This window comes from Coffea arabica, chromosome 2e, assembly GCF_036785885.1.
Source record: "Coffea arabica cultivar ET-39 chromosome 2e, Coffea Arabica ET-39 HiFi, whole genome shotgun sequence".
NCBI classification, from domain to species: domain Eukaryota; kingdom Viridiplantae; phylum Streptophyta; class Magnoliopsida; order Gentianales; family Rubiaceae; genus Coffea; species Coffea arabica.
In genome coordinates, this window is record NC_092313.1 from 16,327,804 (window position 1) to 16,348,833 (window position 21,030).

Here is a 21,030-nt window from a genome sequence, read left to right on the forward strand (position 1 = left end):
GTCACCACCTAAAACCGATCTGACTCATAATTAACCAATTAAACGATGATGGTATTTTGGAAACGTCACTCACGGGGTTGTAATAAGTCAGGTAAATCGTATAAAAAAAAATCACAAGATTAAACTTTAAACATTTTTTATTTGGTAATTTTTTTATACAATTTAAAAGTTTTATCTGATGATTTTTTACACGATTTATTTCTTATATTACAGCCCCATGAATGACATTCTCATAACACGCTATTTAGTTAGTCAATTAAGATTTAGATCAAATTTAGGCAGTGGTGTCACTTTGCAGAGGTCCTTAATTAAAACTGCAAATAAGTTCAAGTATCAAATTGGCCAAGAATAATAGTTATGGACTAAATTGAAACCAGTAAAAAAATTTACGTATAAAATTAACAATGAAAATTCCTGTTGCCTCATCTAAAAGCGCAAAAATTTACCTTTGTATTTGGTACTTATGATATTATGATCTAAAAGAACAAAAATCTACCTTTAGGCATCATGTAAGTCTACTTTTAACTTCGCATCTCCCAACTCTACTTCTTTGTTCCACAGATGGAATCATGGAACAAAGCGTGTCTTCTAAATGAAAAAAGGAAAATCATACAAATAATTCCTCACATATGGGTTTTGTGCCTTTTACACTCCTCACATATGAAATGATAATTTTTGTTGTACCTTTTATATTTCTTACATATGAAAAGATGATTTTCGTCTCTCGCAAACAAAAAATTATAATTTTTATTAATATTCTTGTTGGGAAAGAATCACATGTAGCTTATGCTTCATAACCTTTAAAGACAAAATCGAAAGATCGCAAAAAAAGAAAAATGTTCTTCACATTTATTTCTTTTTGTCTGATTCTTCTAGCCAAGAATATGGCAATGGCATGACTCCCTCTAGTCATCGTGCTTATGGTGTGATTGTTGGCTACCACCATTTTTGTTCATAAAATTTCACAAAATTTCAACTCGATAGCCCTTAATTTTTCGTGTACAATCTAATTTCAATACTAATTTTGTAAAAAATGAACGAATAAAGGTGAAAGATAGAAAAACATTGGCAGGTAGGGCCTGATTTTGATTTAGTTTTGTGTTAAAAAATCATATAGCTAATAGAAAAAATAGCCGTGTATTTTTTATGTTATTTTTTTCTATCAGTTGTGTCAGATTCTACTTGTTACTTTTTTATTATTTTTCACCCACTTTCTTTTTTTTTTGCAAAAACTAACATTAAAATCGGATTTTACTCAAAAAATTGAGCGGGGAGTTGAATTTTCATGAAGTTTTGTGACGAAAAGTTGTGGCGATCAATGGTGTCACCACTAGTATGGTCGTAGAGAGCTATGGCTACTGCCGCATTCTTGAATATTAAAGAAATAGGATGAAGAAAAAAGAAATGTGAGAAACTTTTTGCCTTTTTCTATATAATCTTTCAATTTTTATTCCTAAAGTTTCTGAGATATGAGTTGTTTGTGATTTTTTAAAACAAGGATACAAGGAGAATGAGTAGATGGACTAACAATGTGCTTTTTATCATTTATGAGGAACAAAAAATCACTATTTTATATATGAGTAACGTAAAATATACAAACTTAATATGTGTTTTATATTTGAGGGACATAAAAAGTACAAATTCAATATATAGAGGACTATTTATATGATTTTTCTAATGAAAAACTTTTAACAAGAAGAGCAATGATGTTAGGTTTTCGCGAAAAAGGCACCATTAATGACAGGTGTAGCAAAAGTATTAAACAACCCTCAGTCACCTGCTGATTGCAAAATTGTTTTGAAAATCCATTTTTTGACAAAAAAAAAATTTATGTTTTTTATAAATATATTTTGTAATTATTTTTTTATTTCATATATATCAATTAGTTACAATATATATATTTTTTTACAAAAATGGTAAAATATAACCATCCAAACCGGATCTTACTGACCCCAATCGGGATCTGCTGGGGGCTTTGACAAAGCGATAGATATTATTGAGGTGTAGGTAGGCAGAGCATTAAATCGCATTGGACTCTGAAAACAGCATATCGAATGAGGAGCTGCTCTGATCATTCCAGCAGTTCTTCTTTGTGGTCTGAAATGACTATAAACCACACAGCATCGTCTATTTGTACCTGTGACTTGTTGGGGTAATCCCTAATAATTGTGTGCAGACGACAAGATTCCGCATGAGAGTTCGTGCTTGGAGATCTTAGGTGCTTCCTGACGGTGATGATTGACTGAACCGGGATGTTACCGGTGGTGGTCATGTCAGGATTTGTTTGTACAGACTGCCTCGACAATAAAAGCTTACTGCCCCGGGGATTGGGAAGATTCGGAGTTTGATATTTTTGCTTTTTGCGGGTTTTTCAGTTCTCCGATTACAGGAAAGGTCACTAAGTCATAAAACCCAAGCCTGCGTTTGAAAGGTAAACAGAATTGGATGTAATTAGAAACCCTTTATCCCGTTACTATTTTATAAATCAATCATTGACAAATCATAGCGTTACTTTTTTATAAGTATTTGGATGTAATTAAAAAAAAAAAACCCCCCCTTTATGGTCTGCTAAATCTTTGGTCTTTACGGAATAATGGCTGTTCCAATTCATCCTAGACTTTTTAGACGACAATTAGCAGAATTTATTAACTATTTGAAATATAATATCACACGATAGTTGCTTCTTTTGACATTAAATTGAAGCCTTATCCTTGTCCTGTTGCCATAACGTGATGTAATTATGAAATAGACATGTCTGCACGTGAATTATGCACATCATTAATTTCATTTCTCGTCCGATTGACAAATTCAAAACAAGAAAAGAATCTTAAAGCTAAGAGCCGACAGTTGCATGGGAGTTTAGAGCTTAAAATTCATATTCGTGGCACTTAATACACATGAAAACTTGTCTATTTCATCAATTTTAAGTTTAACCTAGAACATAATATTTATTTTAAGCTTGTTAAAGTTTCACGAAGTCAGTGTCCTCAGGAAGTAATTATTGTAGAAATATAAACTAATCTTTTAGTTATTTATTTGCTTAGTTGTCTGGCCATATGTCATTGCTGGATTGGTTATTAAAGTAAGTAGTAGTTTGGTACTTTGGTTAGCATTGATAGCCGCACAAGTGGGAGTATATTCGAATTACGTCAAGTTCGAGTAGCAAATAAAATAGCTGAACTCAAGCTAGAATTCGTTGAACTTTTAGACTCCAGTTTGACTCTAGTTTCTCTTATTTGAACTCAAACTCGAACTCGATCTCAAGTTTAATTAAATCTAATCGAGTCTGATTAAGATCGAGTCGAGTCTAACCTATTCGATTCTAATTAAGCTCAATCAAACCTATTTGAATCTAATCTAGTTCACCTAATACAAATTAATATTTTATATATAATTTTAAATAAAAGATATAATTGACATTTCATAATAATAAATATAAATTTTAAAAAAATATATATGAAAAAATTCAATTAGGCTCGTCGAACTTTCAGAGTACAAGAATTTGGATTTCAAACTTGACCCAAGGAGCTCAAACGAGTAGCGCGAAATCGAGTCTGACTTATTCACCAAATAGTATGCGAATTCGAATCGAATTACTTGGTTCAATCACACCCTTACACGTAGGGCTTTGGATATGAGCGTATGTTTTGTCTTATTTATAGTAGAAAGCATAGCCTCTCCTTGTTTATGTTGGTAGTTGCCTCTAACGTCATGTATTGTACAGGATCAGCAGCCCTCTTGTTTGGAGTAGCAGGAGAGAAAAAGTTCCTTTGCCTCTATATCACTTTATTGAATTTTTTCAAATTTTAGGGAAGACTCTTCTAGTATCGGGTTTAGTTTAAATGCTGTAATTGATAGTTGCTAATGAAAAGATACGAACAAAGATGAGAAGAAAAAACAGGAAAAAAAGTTTATCGATTTGGGTCTATCAAAAGATTTGTAATGATCCTTCTGGGCCCCAATGTCCCGTAGACATTTATGAGAGCCTTCGCTTGGCATAGCAGACTTGATCGTCCAATCAGACCTAAAGTCTTTAGAGTTCCGTCTTTACTTGACCTCTTCTTAAAGGTTACAAATTTCCACATCTAACTTCATCCAGCGTCCATGCACCTTATCGTCCGACTGTTTACTTTTGTCTTTTCAAGGCGAAAAATTCCTATCACTATGGATTAATGACGTTTTATCTGAAACTAAATTTAAATATTACTACTGATATTTTGTACATTAGCCATACAAAAAAATCTGCAGTAAGTTGGGCACTGTTCGTTCGAGTTTCAAGGGTAAAGAATACTACTAATGAACAGATTGAGCTAATAATTAAAAGCGAAAATCACTAAAAATCCCCCTAAGGTCTGCAGTATTTTGTCCCATAACATTTATCTTCTTGGCACTTTATCCTCTTTGTTAGTCCACCTTAGCAAATGATTCATTGAAACATTGAACTAGATGAAATTACCCCCCATTGTTTCAACTAGATGAAACTACCTCCCATTTAAATTTGTTAAAATTTTTTATAAAAACGCCCCCATCTATTATTTATAAAAAAAATGTTTCCTTTTTAACCCAAAAATATTTTTGTTATAATTTCATCAATCATTAGAGTCTTCAAATTCATATCCTTGCTTTCCAGCAAGATGTTATCCATCACAACATTTAAAAGAACCAAGTCAAGAAATCTGTGGACGTGGTAAAATAGCACGCTTAAAAAGATCATAGATACCGAAGAATCTCGGAAGGAAATTTCTTGGATGTTCAAATGATAAGGTAATGATTTGTACGATAATTTAATGTCTTTTTTATCTTTTAGATAAAGTAATTTGAAAGTTTTTTTTTCTAAAATCGTCAACCATATGACTATCTCATTTTTCTTTGCAAAATATATGAGCAAGAGCGGACTTTTTCCCTATAAGAAGAATATTTTTGGAAAAAAATATTGCTCGATTCAAATCCGTCGACAATTTATCTATCCATTTTTTTACCAAGAATACTATTGTACTTTACCTGTTGACCATTACCGCAGTTACTAATTGCATAGTTGAAAGCTTTGACTGCCATTCAAATAAGGGAATAAAGTGCCATAGGAAGTAAAGTACAAAAAAACACTACAAACCTTAAAGGAACTTTTAGTTATTTTCCCTAATCATAAGTCATTGTTGGTGTTTGATCTCGCAACGGGGATTACCCGATGTTACTTCTCCAAACACTACTGATCAATTTGTTTTGTTTCGTCATAACTTCACCCGTCGAAGTAAGCCTATTGTACTAGGCAGGATCAGATTGTCGCAATGATTGATTCTCTTATTACAATGTAGATTACGTATCGGCTACCATGCGATCGACATATTATATACAGTTGAGAGGCATTTTATGGTCATTTTGTCTTCTCTTGATTCCATGTGTGAGCCAAGTGGCCGTTCGTGAGTTTGTATCAGTAATTAGACCATACACTATCTTATTCACTTAGGTTTGCTTTATAGAGGGTCAAGGACACACTTTATCCCTTTTCAGAAAAGGAAAAGACAACTTTAGATAACCTATCAAGTTAAGGCATATGTAGTGGTAGTGGTGGGTAATCTACAGATCATGTACATTGGGACCTACTTTCTAAGTTACTTATCACGCTAAATGGGCGGCTACATTGTCTGCCGAATGTATATTATATTGGAACCATAATACAAATTCTCCAAAGTACAGCCCGCCTTTGTTGAGTTGTTCCTTAACAAGGATTACTTAGTATTAACATCCTTGTCTTCATTAGTCATAATCCACCTGAATGTGGCCTGTTTTTATTGGTTAAACACGGCTCGACTATTTTTTCAAAAATAAGTTTTTTAAATATAATGCTACAGTAATACATAATAATTTAAAAAACATCTTATCCATATAATATATCAAATATAAAATTTTTTTCATATACACTGCTACAGTAAAATTTTTTAAAAAAACAGTTAATCCAAACGGAGTCCACATAATTTTAGAAAAATATACAACTAATAAGTTCAATGTCTGCTGACTTTCTGCTTGTTTTTTTTTCATAAATACATTTATCAATCACTTCTTTTTTTTTTTTATCTCAAATACATCAAGTTCGCTGCAGCACATTTTTGTATAAAAACTCCACAACATAGCAATCAATCCGAACGAGGAAAGATTTTGGGTCTAAGAGTCTAAACATGAAGTAAAAAGAAGCATATTTCAGGGTTTAACTTTTAATGATGGAATATTTCGAGGAAAAGGAAAAGGAAAAGGAGATGGGGAGTAGCTAGCATAAACTACTCCTAAAGGTAAAAGGGCATTCACAACATAACCATGAGGACCATGATGAATGATCATATATCACCATCAGGGATGCAAGACCGCAGACATCCTTACTATGAGCGGGTCACTCCTCGGCCCAGCTACATTTTGGTGCAAATGTACTGTAGAACATGCTAAAGTGTCGACACGTCTCCATCGGCAAAACAAGTTGCCTTCGTGGCGAAGTAAAATACAAATTACAAACTGCATTGGTTGGTCTGTTGTCTCCGCTCAGGGAATAGGGAATGCTAACTAAAACCACTCCAGTGGCCATGCATGGATTTCCATATGAAACGTCTACCTTCATTTAAAAAAAAAAAAAAAAATTTTTAGGTACAACCAAACATGCATAAGTACATGTTTACAGCTTACAGCTTCCAAACTTGAACTCTGAACTCTACAGGCAAACGCCGTATCATTCGATCTTCCTTATCCTTATGTTTTATTGGTCGGTAGAATTCTACTTTACATTGTTTTGGAATTGACCGAGATTGAACCGACATCACTGAAAATGTGGACGTACAATTTTTTATTTTTATTTTTACATTACATATATATATATTAAAAAAAAAGAAAATCAAGTTTTTCTTCAACGAAATGTATGCTAATTTTTAAGATGTGTATGTTTAATTGCTCCGTTTAAAAATCCAAGTGTTACTGTTGGACTTAATTAGTTTTATATGTTTTTGTTCAAAATTAAGGAGAATAGTAATAATTTCCCTATTTTCCTTCTCCATGTCTTGTATTCCACTCTCCCCTACCGAAAAAATTAAAAAGAATAACATAATTGAGCTAATTAAACTCATGGAACACTTACAAGATCTAAAATCGAAATTGTCCATACATTCTCTTAGTATGCGATAAACATGAATCTCCATATCCCAATGGTCCCACTAGCATTTGTATACAATAGCGGTTCTATTAAGCCAGGTGGCAAACTTTACCATAGTAATTGAGAAATTTGTGGGTTCACTAGTGAGTTATTCAATAACTAATTAAAATTTGTCAACTAAATGACTCGTGAGACAACCAACCACTGAGCTTAGCTCAGTGGCCACAGTCCCTTCTTGGGCTGTAGGTGACGGTTTAAACCTCATCTGCAGTAAAAAAAATCTAAGGGTAGCGTCATAGCACTCTCTTGGTCTAGTTAGGTTTGTATACTCACTAGCCCCTAACACAAGCCTCCTTAGGCTCCTTCTCCCCCTAGATTATGATAGAGTAGGTTATACAATGTATCGTTACTGGTAAAAAAAAAAGACTCGTGAGACCATCTATAGTAGCGTATGTCAACTTACTATTTGTAATTTTGTTAATCATTTTTTACTTTCTTTCCTAATTGCAATGATATTTCTTTTTATGCGACACGAGATTAGACTAAAGAAAAATAATAAATGAAAGGAGGAGGGGGAGTGGGGAAGAGGCGAAGGGCTTAAATAATTGAGGAAAAGTCGAGAAGGAGAGGTGGTGGATTGACTACAAGAGAGGAGATGGAAGAAACTGAAGGGGATGGAGGAAGCAGGGATCTGCATATTGTAGTGCCATGGGAGAGAAGAGCAGATGGGGAAAAGGAAAAATTACAGAGTAGTCATGGGTAAGTGATCAAAGATTATACAGTTAGAAAGAGAGAGATAAGAGGGAGGCAAAAGTGAGTTACAATAAATAAATGAAACTCTCACTTACATTAATATTGTTTTGCAAACTAGACTCTTGTTCATCTAGTTGATAAATTTTAATTGGTTATTGAACAACTTATGGTATACCCCACAAGTTGATCAATTAAAACTTGCTAGAATTCGAGTGTCAAATTTAGGATTGTAGGATAGATATTTTTTGAGTAATTGCAGCCATAGGTAGTACCCAATGAAGAACAACCTACGGGCTTCTTTTCTTAATGGGCCAAGCCCACCAGATGAGCCTGCAGACTTGCTTTTGCATGTCGCTGGTTCGCTAGGATGACACCTGCGCCGTCTATCATGCCAGTTTGACTATTAGGCTCCCACTTAACGGGCCGTCGGTTTTTCTTATTCTCACTTTTGAAAGAAATCTCTTTGTTGTCCATAAACTCTTCACCGAACCAAAACTCAGCTTCAAACCATATAAACAGCTGGTGGGAGAAAATGGTTTCCTCCTAATTTAAAAGAAAAAAAAATTTAAAAAAAAACTTGGGCCCACATTTGCTTGCTCCTTAAAAAAAGGGAGGGCGGATGAGGGAAGGAAAGGAGAACTGTTAATTACGTCCTCACGTGGGTGGTTCAGCGGTAAACGAACTCTTAAAGACTCTTGTGGTTCTGGGTTCGAATTTTATCCTGGATTTGAACTCCCATGAATCGCCCGGGGTCGCTGCATGGGGTCGTGGCGCACTCCTCCGGTTTGGTGTGTCGGCTCGGGTCCTAAGGGTTAGAGTCAGGGCATGTTCCGAGTTACAAAAAAAAAAAAGGCTGTTAATTACAGTCATCAATGGTGGTATGTAGTTATGTTGGGCTTGGCTTTGACAAAATCATGTGACCGCAACAGAACTCTGTCCAAACAAAGTACAAAGAACGGAAGAACTACAGGGATCCAGTATTCCAGCCTAAATCATCCGAATTGATCCAGCTAAAAGTGACTTGGCAAAACCTTCTACTACATTAATTCCCTGTTTGAACCTGCCAAGGAAATCCTGATTTCCGCGTTATTGAAAATCTTGTACTAACAGCTAACGCTAAAAAGATTATGCAACAGTATATTGTTGTTGGTGCTTCGATCATTTCATTGTTCTTTATAGGGAACCATATCATGATGACGGTCCCTAATTGCTGACAAATTCTAGACACATGATGTGGAACTCTTCTTTATACGCTTCAATTTCCTCAAAAATTCAGTAATCAAACTTGGCTGAAATTTGCTATCCAATTAAGTCTTTGACCTATAAAATATCACTAATTGGGCAAATAAAAGTCCTGAACAATTTTATTTAGATTATATTTAACATAAAATTAGCGAACTTTATAATTTTCATTTCTTTAAGTGAAAATGATTGTAAGTACGAGATATTGAATTCAAGATCTTCTATTTATCGGAGAGGGTGAAAGAGAGGAGGAAATGGTCCAAAAAGTGGATTGCCAGTCTCCACTCTCCAACCAATGCCCGGGGGTAAATCCAAAATACTTGTGTGATTTTTTATATATATCAAGATGTCTCTCGTAAAATATTTGAAAATTATTTATACCAATGCTACTGCCTAAGATTTTTTTACTTGAAAATTAGAAGTATAGGTTTAAACATCCCGGAGAGGTCTTCTATCTGGGTAGCTGCGATTAAAACATGGAATTTACTCTTGTGTTCGTAATCATGTGAAAGCTCAGGGGATCCTTGAAGGAGCCATTTTATTTATTCATTTTTTGTTTTTTACTAGTAATATATTATTAGAGGAAAAACGTCAAAGGAGCCAGCCTGGTAGGATGGTGTTGGTGTTGGTGTTGGTGTAGGTGCTAATAGCAGTATTTGTTTTTAATGTTTATGGCTGACCAAAAAGAATAGCAAATTAAAGAAACAAAGCGTGCAGTCTTCAATGCCAGCTCTCTCTCAATAGCTGGGGTCCCTTCGGTTGCTTTCTCATCTTTTCCCCCTCTTCTCCGATTGCACTTTCTATAACACGTCGTCGAATTAATCATCAACTTGTTAACCCTCTAGTCTTTTTCCAAGAAAGAGGACTAGCCAACCGACAAAAAGGGCCAACCAACAAAAAAAAAAAAAAAAAAACCAGAGAGAGAGAGAGAGACAAGAAGAGATGAAAAGAGTTTTAGATTGCCAGGGGATAGTAGTTACATTTGGCCAGCTGCAATATAGATCGCAACTCATTGTCCATTGGTGAAAGTTTAACCCATTTTGTTTGGTTTATACTTCAAAAAGTGATCGTCCGATGTCAAGAAGACGAGGTCAATAATTCGAATGTTACCTTCTATCACTTATTCCGTAACATGTATAATTTCTTTTAAATTCAGTAGGTACTCTTAAACAACCGTTTGATTAGTTTGATGATGGTTTAGTTCTATCGGTCTCAACGATCCACTTGGCGCTATCCCTCTTCTCCCTCCTGCCGTGTAATGTCAAGAAGAAAAAAAATCACAGTTGAAAAATAGTTAAATACTCATTCCATTGATGGAAGTATTCGGAACACCTCGTTCTTTTCACAGCGCCTATCTTCTGGTCGCGCTTGTGAAACGTGTCATGTTCAATCTACATATTCCTACAAATTGTCAAGATCTCCATCGTCTGGTTCGATTCTCTGCTGAATTGAATTCTAATGGACGAATGTATGGTTGACCTTCGAAAATGGTTTCTTGATTTTTGCCAGCAAGGAAGAATTAGGTCGTTGTCTTTTTCACCATAATCTTAATCACGACACCTGCTGTCAATATATATGACGAGAGTAATCCAAACTTTGGGGCAATATATCAAATTGTCGATGAAAGTTATGAGTTGAATGCTGCATCTAGTTGACCTGAATTGATCTAATCATGGTTTGAATAATGTGACGACTCCTAACTAGAGGTGTCAACTGTCAAGATGCGTGAATTTGACGGGTTTGAACCGGTTATTATTGAATAATGGGTATAATTGAGTCAATTCAATTATGTCATTTTAAATAAATGAGTATAGATATATCTAATTATCCATTTATGAGTAATTTAAAAATTTATTTTTTTTGTTAAAAAAAATTTTCACATGTTGTTTGACAAGAAATAACGGCATCTTATTATTATTAAATTGGTAAGAAATTCAAATTTATTTGCTTTACACTTCACTAAAAGTTGAGTTTAAATATATAGTTATTTTTGAATTGGTATAAATGGATGAGTCGAGTTAATCCACTACTCACCAATTAAACGGGCTTGACTGCATACCCATTTAAACTCATTCAAAATAAATCGACAAGTTTGAACGGGTCAGTATACTCCAAATAGACAGCTTAATACATTGATATCTTCTAAAATCAGTAAGGACTAATTTTAGCAAGGTAGCGAATTTTTTTATCCAATGACGGTGATAACATTACATTGACCCTTTAATTAAGTTGCACATTTAAGTGTTTAAATACGCCTTAAAATGCCCGGCACCATCGATTTTGGACCTGCGCTTGATATAATATAATGAGCGAATTGCGCGAAATGTCACTAAACTATTTCAAAGTGCCGGTTTTGGTCACTAAACTTTTTTATTAGCGCGAAATGTCACTGAACTCGTAAATCTGTACCATTTTGGTCACTCCGTGTATTTGTGCCGTTAGGAGAGACGGAAATCAACTTTTTGAGGGGCAAATTCGTCTACACATAGATTGATGCTAACTGAAGTTCCACTATTGCTTTCACTACCGTTCCTCGTCAACTTGCTTTCATCTTCCCTTAGAAATGCTGAAAATCCCCCGTGCGGCATGACACAACTCCTTCCTGCCGCATTCCACCCCGATGACGGTCCAAGTCCACCTCCAACCCCCCGCCTTGCACGCCGGATTCCAACGCAGAGATCCCCATTCTTCGCTCTAAGAAAAACAATGGAATCCCCAGCAACCAATTTCTTACTGTTCACAAAAGTGCTCCATCCAGTTGTTAAAAGATGACGCCTAGGTGTCCCTCTGTATATATGCCGGAATTTCCAAGTGTCCCCATGAACATCTTTTGCCAGGATGGTTTGAACAGGAGGATCTGCAGAGTAGTCCAGCCGAGGAAAAATGGTCTCTGCACAATACCTTGGAACTGAAAAGCCTCCCCCATTATTTGCATCTGATTGTGTCAGTGTCTTGGCAAAGGAGGTGGGCTTTTCTCGGTTATCCATCCCGCTCACCCCCCCAACTCCGTCCTCATCAAAATCAGCACCATTTCCCTCCATGGGAATCAGCTGAACTTTCGCAAAAACCTCGTCAGTCTCGGAATCCGCCATGAACTTAATAGCAGATACTCTTCAACGGGTATAGGCTGGAATTAGAGGGCAATTCCCGAAATCCACATTGCCGCAAGCATGCTCCGCGTGTCCCCGGGGAAAGTACAAGACTTTCGAATTCGCCGGCGGCATTTGAACCATACTACCGGCACAGGCATGCCATAATTGAGAATCCAAGCACTTTTCAGTTTCGTGTACTTTATCCTTCGAGTCCATAAACGCAATCATCTCAAGTAAAAAGTGCAAATGGGCTCTAGTTTTCTTGACAATCTAGGAGTCGTCAGTCAACAAGGTCTCCTGAAATACATCCTTACAGCCTCTGCCAAATTCCACCACCATTTTCGCCCCAAGCATTGGCAAAACCTTTGATTTGATCCTTGAACCTCTCTGGCTCCGCCGATGTTTCATTCCCGATGAATCAACCCCAAATTTCTTGGTCTCGAATGCTAGCGTCGAAATTCCAATTACTTCGCCATTGAAACTTATCCCAGTATCTTCAACTAAACTAGGTAACTCCTCCCTCCATGACCTCGAAGAAGATCCCATTACCTCCCCCATTTCCAGAGTTCTTTGTGTCTGTAGATTTATGAATTAACCCATCCTCCTACAAACAATTTAGGTTGGAGAGTTTCAAAGAAAAGGCTGTACAGACGAATTTGCCCCTCAAAAAGTTGATTTCCGTCTCTCCTAACGGCACAAATACACGGAGTGACCAAAATGGTACAGATTTACGAGTTCAGTGACATTTCGCGCTAATAAAAAAGTTTAGTGACCAGAACCGGCACTTTGAAATAGTTTAGTGACATTTCGCGCAATTCGCTCTAATATAATCATCATTTGTTACGCCACACGCGAGAAAAAGTAGACTCCTGCTGTCATCTGGTGCATCCCCGTTTTGCTTAATCACACAAATTGTTTGGGGAAAGCCCAATTATTTAGTGGGATATGGAGAAACTTATATTAAAAAAAAATTTATTTTACAATAAAGCGAAGTCAAGTCAGGGAAAATTTATTATTCTTTTCATATTTGTTTGGTTAGCGTTGATTCACATAAAACCGACAGTGATCATAATTTTTGTAAGTCTTAGAAATTTCTCTACAAAATCTCATAGTAGACACCATTTTTGCTGCTAACTCCATTCGTAGGAAAAAAAAAAAAGTTATTCCATATAAATTATTAAGTTAAGAGATATAGGAGGTAAGTGGAGAACCATCGCTAATTCTCCTTAAAAAAAAAAAAAAGTTAAAGAGGTAGTTTATTATAGTTTACTGTTAACTGCTCTAAAAAAATGTTTGCTCAAAATATCCAAAACATCCTTTCCTTTGCCCACCACTTGTCCCCCACTCGCTGTCAATCCTGCCCCGCTAGTGATGCGGTGATATCTCATCTAATATTTGTTTTTTTTTTCTCTTTGTAAAACTTGCGAGTGTTTAGAGTGTTACCGTGATAACGTTAAATAAATTTTGTTTTGTAAAACGTGTCATTTAAATATTAAATTTTATATATATGACATGTATCTAGATCCGTTTTGTGTATATAATATCAGTGTATAAACAAACTTATCTTTAAACAAACTTATCGTTTGTTCATTTTATTACGTTTGTAATTCTTATAAAGGATTTTATTCACTGTTGAAATCGTAGAATTCATTTTTCAGTGACTGGCGCGATTGCAGGGTCAAAATACAAAAGTGTAAAAAGGAGGAAAAGTAAGGAGTCAAAGTTGAACTTTTCGCTTGGGAAAAGAAAAAGGAAGAGGCCACGTGATCATTAACTGAATAAGAAGAAGCTAAACAAAAAGAATGAGAAGCTAGCTAAATAGGATAAATTATGTTATAAAAATGCTATCACCGTGACAAGAAAAAGGGGGAATAAGAAGCTAAGCGCTACTAAACTATAATTGTTTAGACCCCAACAAATATTTCTTTTTCTGTTTTTTTTTTTAAAAACTTTTCCCTCTATAGAAGAAAATGAGAAGACCCGATCTCTGATTTTTAATTATCATTATTTTGGAAGAATGGGACGACATTTGTAGGGTAGGATATATCAAATCATCACTTGATCACCATCAAGAAAACGTCCAAACAGACGCCAATTTTGTTAAAGGGCAAATTTTCTTCTTTTCTTTTTCAATAAAAAGTTAAAACTCCGAGGTTGTTTAGATTACATTTCTTCGAAGAGGTTTTACGAAAGATTACTGTAACATTTTTTTGGAATGTGAAACAAAAATGTGGTTAAAAAATAACTTAAACTTTTTTATTTTTTGAAATTTTAAATTATTATTTTGCATTAATCTTTAGAGCTTTTAATAGTTAAGAAAAAGTTAAAATGGTTTAGAATCTACTTAACCTATAATTGATTTTTTATTTTTTTTGGAAAAGTGCTTTCTATAATTATTTGATACTACAATAATCTTTTTCTCGGAGAATGATAGTAGTTGTATTACATTATTGAAGAAAAATAACAATAATATATGCTGATTATTGACAAGGCCAAGATTAATCGGAGTACAATCAAATTGAATTGAATTCGGATTCAAATAGTATAAACTTGATTCAAGTTTAAAAAATTAAAAGTCATTTTATATAAGGAATAAACTAGACATTTTATACTAAAAAGTAAAAAAAACATATGTATGTATAAAATTCAATTAAATTAGACGATCTTTCGAATTTCATGTATTAGATGACTCGAATTTCGAGTTTTCTTCCCTAGCCAAGAAAGCAGTTTACCGATCCGCTGGCAGGTCTGCTGCTGGTGCTGGCTGTTACCGCCTGGCAAGATTCCTCATCCCATCCTTCCCGCCACGTGTCATTCTGCCCCTCCGTTTGGGCCACTAGGTCCCACACCCCGGTTATCCCACAGCGTAGGCAGTAAAAAATAGGACAGCTCTCAGCTAACCTTGGCCCCCAATTTATTTTAACTAGTTATTTTAACGCTCCTTCTTAAAAAATTAGAGAGTTTTTTTCCTAAAAATAGTCCAAAAAGTCCTTGGTTTTTCCCATCTCATCCTCCTGCCCGCCAATCAATCCGGCGATATTTTACCCCGAAGATCATCGTTGTATTTATTTATTTAATTTCGCTTTTATTTCCTCTGCTTTACGTACCACTACTATCTTTTGGTTCCGTTACAATCTGATGCATTCATTACCCTCGGATTGATCTCGTGATCAGCGCCGACAATTTCAAGGTACTTTCTCTCTCCTCTCTTCTCTTCAGTTGGAATTTTCCTCCTACTCCTAAACCAAGGGTTCTTTTAGCTGCCATCTTTCCAATGTTAGATTGTTTATTTTTGCTATAGCCGACGCAGGTTGATGTTATTGACCAATTGATTACCTACAGAAATTGATAGGCTCGGCTCGGCTTGGCTTAGCTGAGGTCGTCTTCATTCTCCCGATTTCCGTCACCGATGTCGGGACCACTGGATAGATTTGCTAGACCTTGTAAGTGGAATTGTACTACTGTTTCTTCTCCATTTTTTGTTTAGGGTTTGAGCCGCAGTTTTGTCTCTGGACTCTGATTAAGTTGGCTTTTGATTTTTACTGCTTTCTGCGGTTTTATCATCCGATAGCTATGGTTTGAGCTTCTTGTTTTGAGATTTCACTTGATCATCAGTTGCCCTTGTAAGTTTCATTACATTGATCCCCAACCAACAGGAAATTTGGGGGGGTGTGGTTGTTAAAAAGAGGATAGAGAGAGAACCGAAGTAGGAGAACAAATTATCATGGATTGCTGTTTGTAGAGCATGTATTTTCTGGCTAAGTCTTGGTATGCTAAGGTGTCAGAGCTTTGGGACTTTTAGCCCAATTGCACATTTCCCGCTTTTACACACCCGCTTATATCTGAATTTATCTGAATTTCGGGCGTTGTGAATACTTCGTTACATTCTTTTTTTTTGGTTTTCTCTGATCCACTGTGGCGTCATTTAAAATATTAGAGAAACTAAGTTGGGTAGAGCATTACTTTTATGAGATTTTTCGCATGGAAATGCTTTATTTTTTTCTCAAGTATTAGGGAATCTAAGTTGGGTGGAGCTTTATTTGTATGACTTTTAGCATGGTTATATCAGCTTTTGCTATTGCTACATGACAGGCTTTGAGGGTTCCTCTGGAAATGATGAGAGAAGAGAGAGAAAATCTGACTTTGAGAATTCTGAGGATGAGAGGAGGACAAGAATTGGTTCTTTGAAAAAGAAAGCTCTGAATGCATCGTCAAAGTTCAAGCATTCCTTGAAGAAGAAGAGCAGTAGGAGAAAGAGTGATGGTAGAGTCAGCTCTGTCTCAATTGAGGATATTCGAGATGCGGCAGAGCTGCAAGCTGTTGATGCATTCCGGCAGGCACTGCTTTTGGATGAATTATTACCAGAAAAATTTGACGATTATCATATGATGTTGAGGTTAATATCCCTTTACAATTTTTGAATTAGGTTCTATTTATTTTTGCATGGAGAACTACTATGTCAATACGAGCAACCACTACAGCTGTAGTGAATAATCTAGTAGGGACAGTATGGGCAAATGGCATTGTGAAGACCTACTTATGTTTCATATGGATGGGATCTCAGTACTTATGGGGTCTTATGGTGGGTTTACTCAGGATCTTTAGTTACTGTTTTATAGCTGCCATACTGTTTTGCACATTATCTAAGGCCTTTGTACCTTTACATGGTTGATCTAGTACATGCATGAAAGTCTTGTTTCCCACAATGTTTCAACTTCTTAAAGGCTCTAGAAATTCCATGTAGATTCTTGAAAGCGAGGAATTTTGATATCAAGAAAGCAAAGCAAATGTGGGCTGATATGATTCAATGGAGGAAGGATTTTGGTACTGACACAATTATGGAGGTAAAGAACCCAATAAATTCCTATTCTGGTTATAGATGTTTTTGTAAGCGGGAATGTGGTTTTTATTGCGTTTTCTCCTTCAGTATTATTTCTAATGTTTGGGTTCAATGTTTTCATTAGGATTTTGAATTTGAAGAGCTGAATGAAGTTTTGAACTATTACCCTCATGGTTATCATGGTGTGGATAAGGAGGGAAGACCTGTATACATTGAAAGGTTAGGGAAAGTGGAACCTAACAAAGTTATGCAGGTTACAACAATGGATCGTTACATAAAATACCATGTCCGAGAATTTGAGAAATGCTTTGCTATTAAGTTTGCAGCTTGCACAATTGCTGCAAAGAGGCACATTGATTCAAGCACAACAATCTTGGATGTTCAGGGCATTGTATGTTAGCTTCTCTTTAGTTTATCCGACTAATTGTTTGAGGTGGCTTTGAATACAGTCTGGCATGGTGTGAATACCTCTTATTATTCATTATTGTCACATCAGGGTTTAAAGAATTTTACAAAGGCTGCAAGGGATCTCGTCTTACGGTTGCAGAAGATTGATGGTGACAATTATCCTGAAGTAGTTTTCTTGCCTTAATTAGCTATTCCTGTTATCCTGTATCAGCCTTTTGCTTTATCCTGGGAATTCATATACATACATGCGCTGTTGAATTTTTGTAGACTCTCCATCAAATGTTCATCATCAACGCGGGTGGTGGATTCAGGTTGCTTTGGAATACGGTTAAATCCTTTCTAGATCCCAAGACAACTTCGAAGATACATGTATGTTTGTTTTCTTAGTTCTGTTCAGAGGTGTTGTTTTCCGTGTTGCAAAGCTGAGCTTTTAGCTAATACTGGTTTTATCTTTTTAACTTGGAATTCTCAATAGGTTCTTGGAACCAAGTATCAGAACAAGTTACTTGAAGTAATAGATGCCAGGTGAATGATGTGGAATTCATTTTTAGCGGATTTTTTTGTGGGGGGGGGGGGAAGATATTTAGAGATGCTATTTTCTAAATTACATTGAGGTACTAATGTAAAACTATATTGGGTTTGTGCAGCGAGTTACCAGAATTCTTGGGTGGCTGCTGCACTTGTGCTGACGCTGGAGGCTGCATGCGCTCTGATAAAGGGCCTTGGAAGAATCCGGAAATTCTTAAGGTCTTGCTAGTTTTTTTAAGCTTTTCTTCGATTTCCTCATACGTGAAGTGGATACACGTGGTTGTGGGGATGTAAATTGATGTTACATTATGTGCTTCTGCTTCATTTGTCTTACTCAATGAATGAGAATTGTCTTGTTTGTTGCTGATGCAGATGGTTCTTAGTGGCGAAACACGGCGTGCGAGGCAGGTTGTCAAAGTTCTGAATAGTGAGGGCAAGGTGGTTTATGCCAAGCCTCGCTACTCAATGGTATGCCCTTGAAACCCATTTTGCACTTGTTGAGGCGGCAACCTATTTGTCATAGTGGGTTTGGGTAACTTTGTACGTGTATATTGTTATTGAACCAGCTTAGAGGCAGTGACACATCTACTGCAGAGTCAGGATCTGAAGCTGAAGATATTGCTTCGCCCAAAGCTACGAGGAGTTATTCTCATCTGCGCCTGACTCCTGTTCGGGAAGAGGTATGTAGTAATTTTGTTGCTATGTTATGCTATTAGGTTGGAATATCTGGGACCTACGTGATTGCAAATCCTCGTTTGACTTTCTTCACCACAAACTGGTCATGCATTTGACTTGACACTCAAAATTTATGGTGGATGTAATAAGTTGGTTGGCATCAAATTAAAACTCATTGATCACATTTGTTGTCTATGTTTAATCATAACACTTTTCTGTTCACGCCATGTTCCTGAAACAGGCCAAGTGTATTGGAACATCAAGCTATGTCCATAATTTCTCAGGATATGATGAATATGTTCCCATGGTAGATAAGGCTGTTGACTCTGGATGGAAGAAGCAAGCACCTGTTCAGAAGCCATATGCTTCCCAAGGTTTATACATGATTTGTACCTAGTTAATTTTTTCCATTTGGCTGCATATATGTTGTGTATTGATCCATATATGGCTACTTGAATATTTTCCATGCGTCTGTCTTTGATCTTGTGTAAATTTATTCTGATATTGCTGTCCATTTATCATCATTCTCTATCTCACTGTTTTTAATTTAGGGCTGCTCCCACCTCCTGAAACTCCAAAGATGCCAGAAGGACTCCGTGCCCGCATTATAGCGGCTCTTATGGCTTTCTTTATGACCCTCTTCATGCTTTTGCGTTCAGTAACAGCCCGTGCAACTAAGAAACTTCCTGATTCTACATTTAAACAAACTCAAACTTTTCAAGAATTTTCCCCGGGTGACATTTCCAAGGAGGATTTTAGACCCCCTTCGCCAACTCCTGCATTCACAGAGGCCGAGCTCCTATCTTCTGTTGTTAAAAGATTGGGTGAGCTGGAGGAAAAAGTCAGCACACTTCAAGCAAAGCCAACTGAGATGCCTTATGAAAAAGAAGAATTGCTTAATGCTGCTGTTTGTCGAGTAGATGCCCTAGAGGCAGAGTTAATTGCAACTAAAAAGGTATCTATATGGTTTTTATGTTACTATACCGAGATGCTACATAACTCACTTGATGTTCAAATTGTATGGATGTACCCATTCAATCACACAAATTTTTTTTTTATCCAATCCAAATAGCCTTTGTGCCATAATTTCATGCTTCTACTTCCAGTCCCTGAATTATGCATGCCAAACGACTAATTTTATGTCTCAACTTTGATTGCCAATGTTGCTTCCATAAATACAACTTTATTGGGTCTTTGTTGCTGTCGTAAATTGTGGGAATGATATGAATAATCAGCTCCAATGCTTCTGTGACAAACAATTGGCAGTCTAATGCTTGCACTATTTATGATTGGAAGGTTGCGACTCTTCTGGGGGTGATTCTTCTATATCTACTATTGAAAGAAAGGCCAATTTGGGCCAACTAAGTCATAGGAGGAAAATTACTTGTAATGAACTCATGATTGTAGAATAGTTGTGAGATGCCTGTTGTTGTTGATTTTTATTTATTTATTTGGAAATCCTTCTTCTCGTTAATTGCCATTCATAAATAATAATAATCATACCCTGATATTACCTTTTTGTTGCACATCAAGGCCACAGCTCAGACTCATATATGTTGTCCCTTCAGGACTTTTAAATACAGTTCTTGTTTTTTGCAAATCCTTGTCGTGTATTGTCTTCAAAGTTGTGGGTGCAATTTCCTTTGCCTTCTTAGCATACATTACGGTATGCTTGGAAATAGCTTCGAATATGCAGCCGCTATGTATTTTCACTTTTTTGTTTTCGTCTTGTGGTTTTCCATTCATAAGTTGCATTCGTTCAATAAACCAGGCTCTGCATGAAGCTTTGATGAGGCAAGAAGAGCTGCTTGCATACATTGACAGTCAAGCGGAGGCCAAGTTTCAGGCAAGTTGATCACATCTTCCCTGTTTTTTCTAGACGCTATTTTACTTATATGATTATGGCTTTGAAATCTTGGGAAACATAGAAGTGCATAGGTTCCCCATAGACTCTGTGATGTATATGCTTTCAATTTTTATGTGTTTTTGAGTTGTGATTGCATGGTTTTTTTTTTTTAGCTTCACAAGTTTCTGTGCTGATTTTTGGTGTTTGTCTGTTTTCCTGTTTTTCATGCAGAAAAAGAAGTCTTGCTGGTGAGCTATGGTGAACCATGATTATGGGCTTCAGGTTGCAGGGCTGGTACCTGTTTGTTTTTCTGTGAGTGTGTTTTCATACGAGCACCTTCATTGTGAGGCTGTGTTTTCATATGAGCACCTTCATTGTGAGGCGGTGATTTCATATGAAATGGTGTTTCAATTGAGAAAATGTACACTTTTTGCTGAGAGATCCTATTTAATGTTTTATACATGTTCAGATGTTCTCTTATGTTTCAAGTGTGTTGGTTTCCTTTTACCCCTTTGAA

General features: G+C 36.2%; 2 protein-coding genes across 4 annotated transcripts; one reads left to right on the top strand and one right to left on the bottom strand.

Annotated features, from left to right (window-relative positions):
• Positions 1 to 11,356: 11,356 nt before the first annotated feature.
• On the bottom strand, positions 11,357 to 13,094 carry LOC113731263 (auxin response factor 10-like). Its single transcript, XM_027256422.2, has one exon. It carries the CDS (start codon positions 12,214 to 12,216, stop codon positions 11,563 to 11,565), a length of 654 nt encoding a protein of 217 aa, XP_027112223.1. The 5' UTR covers positions 12,217 to 13,094; the 3' UTR covers positions 11,357 to 11,562.
• Positions 13,095 to 15,225: 2,131 nt separating this feature from the next.
• LOC113731264 (phosphatidylinositol/phosphatidylcholine transfer protein SFH8-like) lies at positions 15,226 to 20,993 on the top strand. 3 transcript variants are annotated; one of them, XM_027256424.2, is made up of 15 exons: positions 15,226 to 15,406; positions 15,518 to 15,659; positions 16,309 to 16,612; positions 16,961 to 17,060; positions 17,181 to 17,447; positions 17,553 to 17,630; positions 17,732 to 17,833; positions 17,940 to 17,989; positions 18,112 to 18,211; positions 18,365 to 18,460; positions 18,559 to 18,672; positions 18,909 to 19,041; positions 19,219 to 19,622; positions 20,439 to 20,513; positions 20,745 to 20,993. In XM_027256424.2, the coding sequence occupies exons 2-15, from the start codon at positions 15,626 to 15,628 to the stop codon at positions 20,763 to 20,765; spliced, it is 1,878 nt and encodes a 625-aa protein (XP_027112225.1). In that variant the 5' UTR covers positions 15,226 to 15,406; positions 15,518 to 15,625; the 3' UTR covers positions 20,766 to 20,993. The 3 variants fall into 3 exon arrangements, with proteins under 3 accessions (XP_027112225.1, XP_027112226.1, XP_027112224.1); XM_027256425.2 differs by having other exon boundaries at positions 15,527 to 15,659; XM_027256423.2 differs by having other exon boundaries at positions 15,559 to 15,659.
• The last annotated feature ends 37 nt before the right edge of the window (positions 20,994 to 21,030 follow it).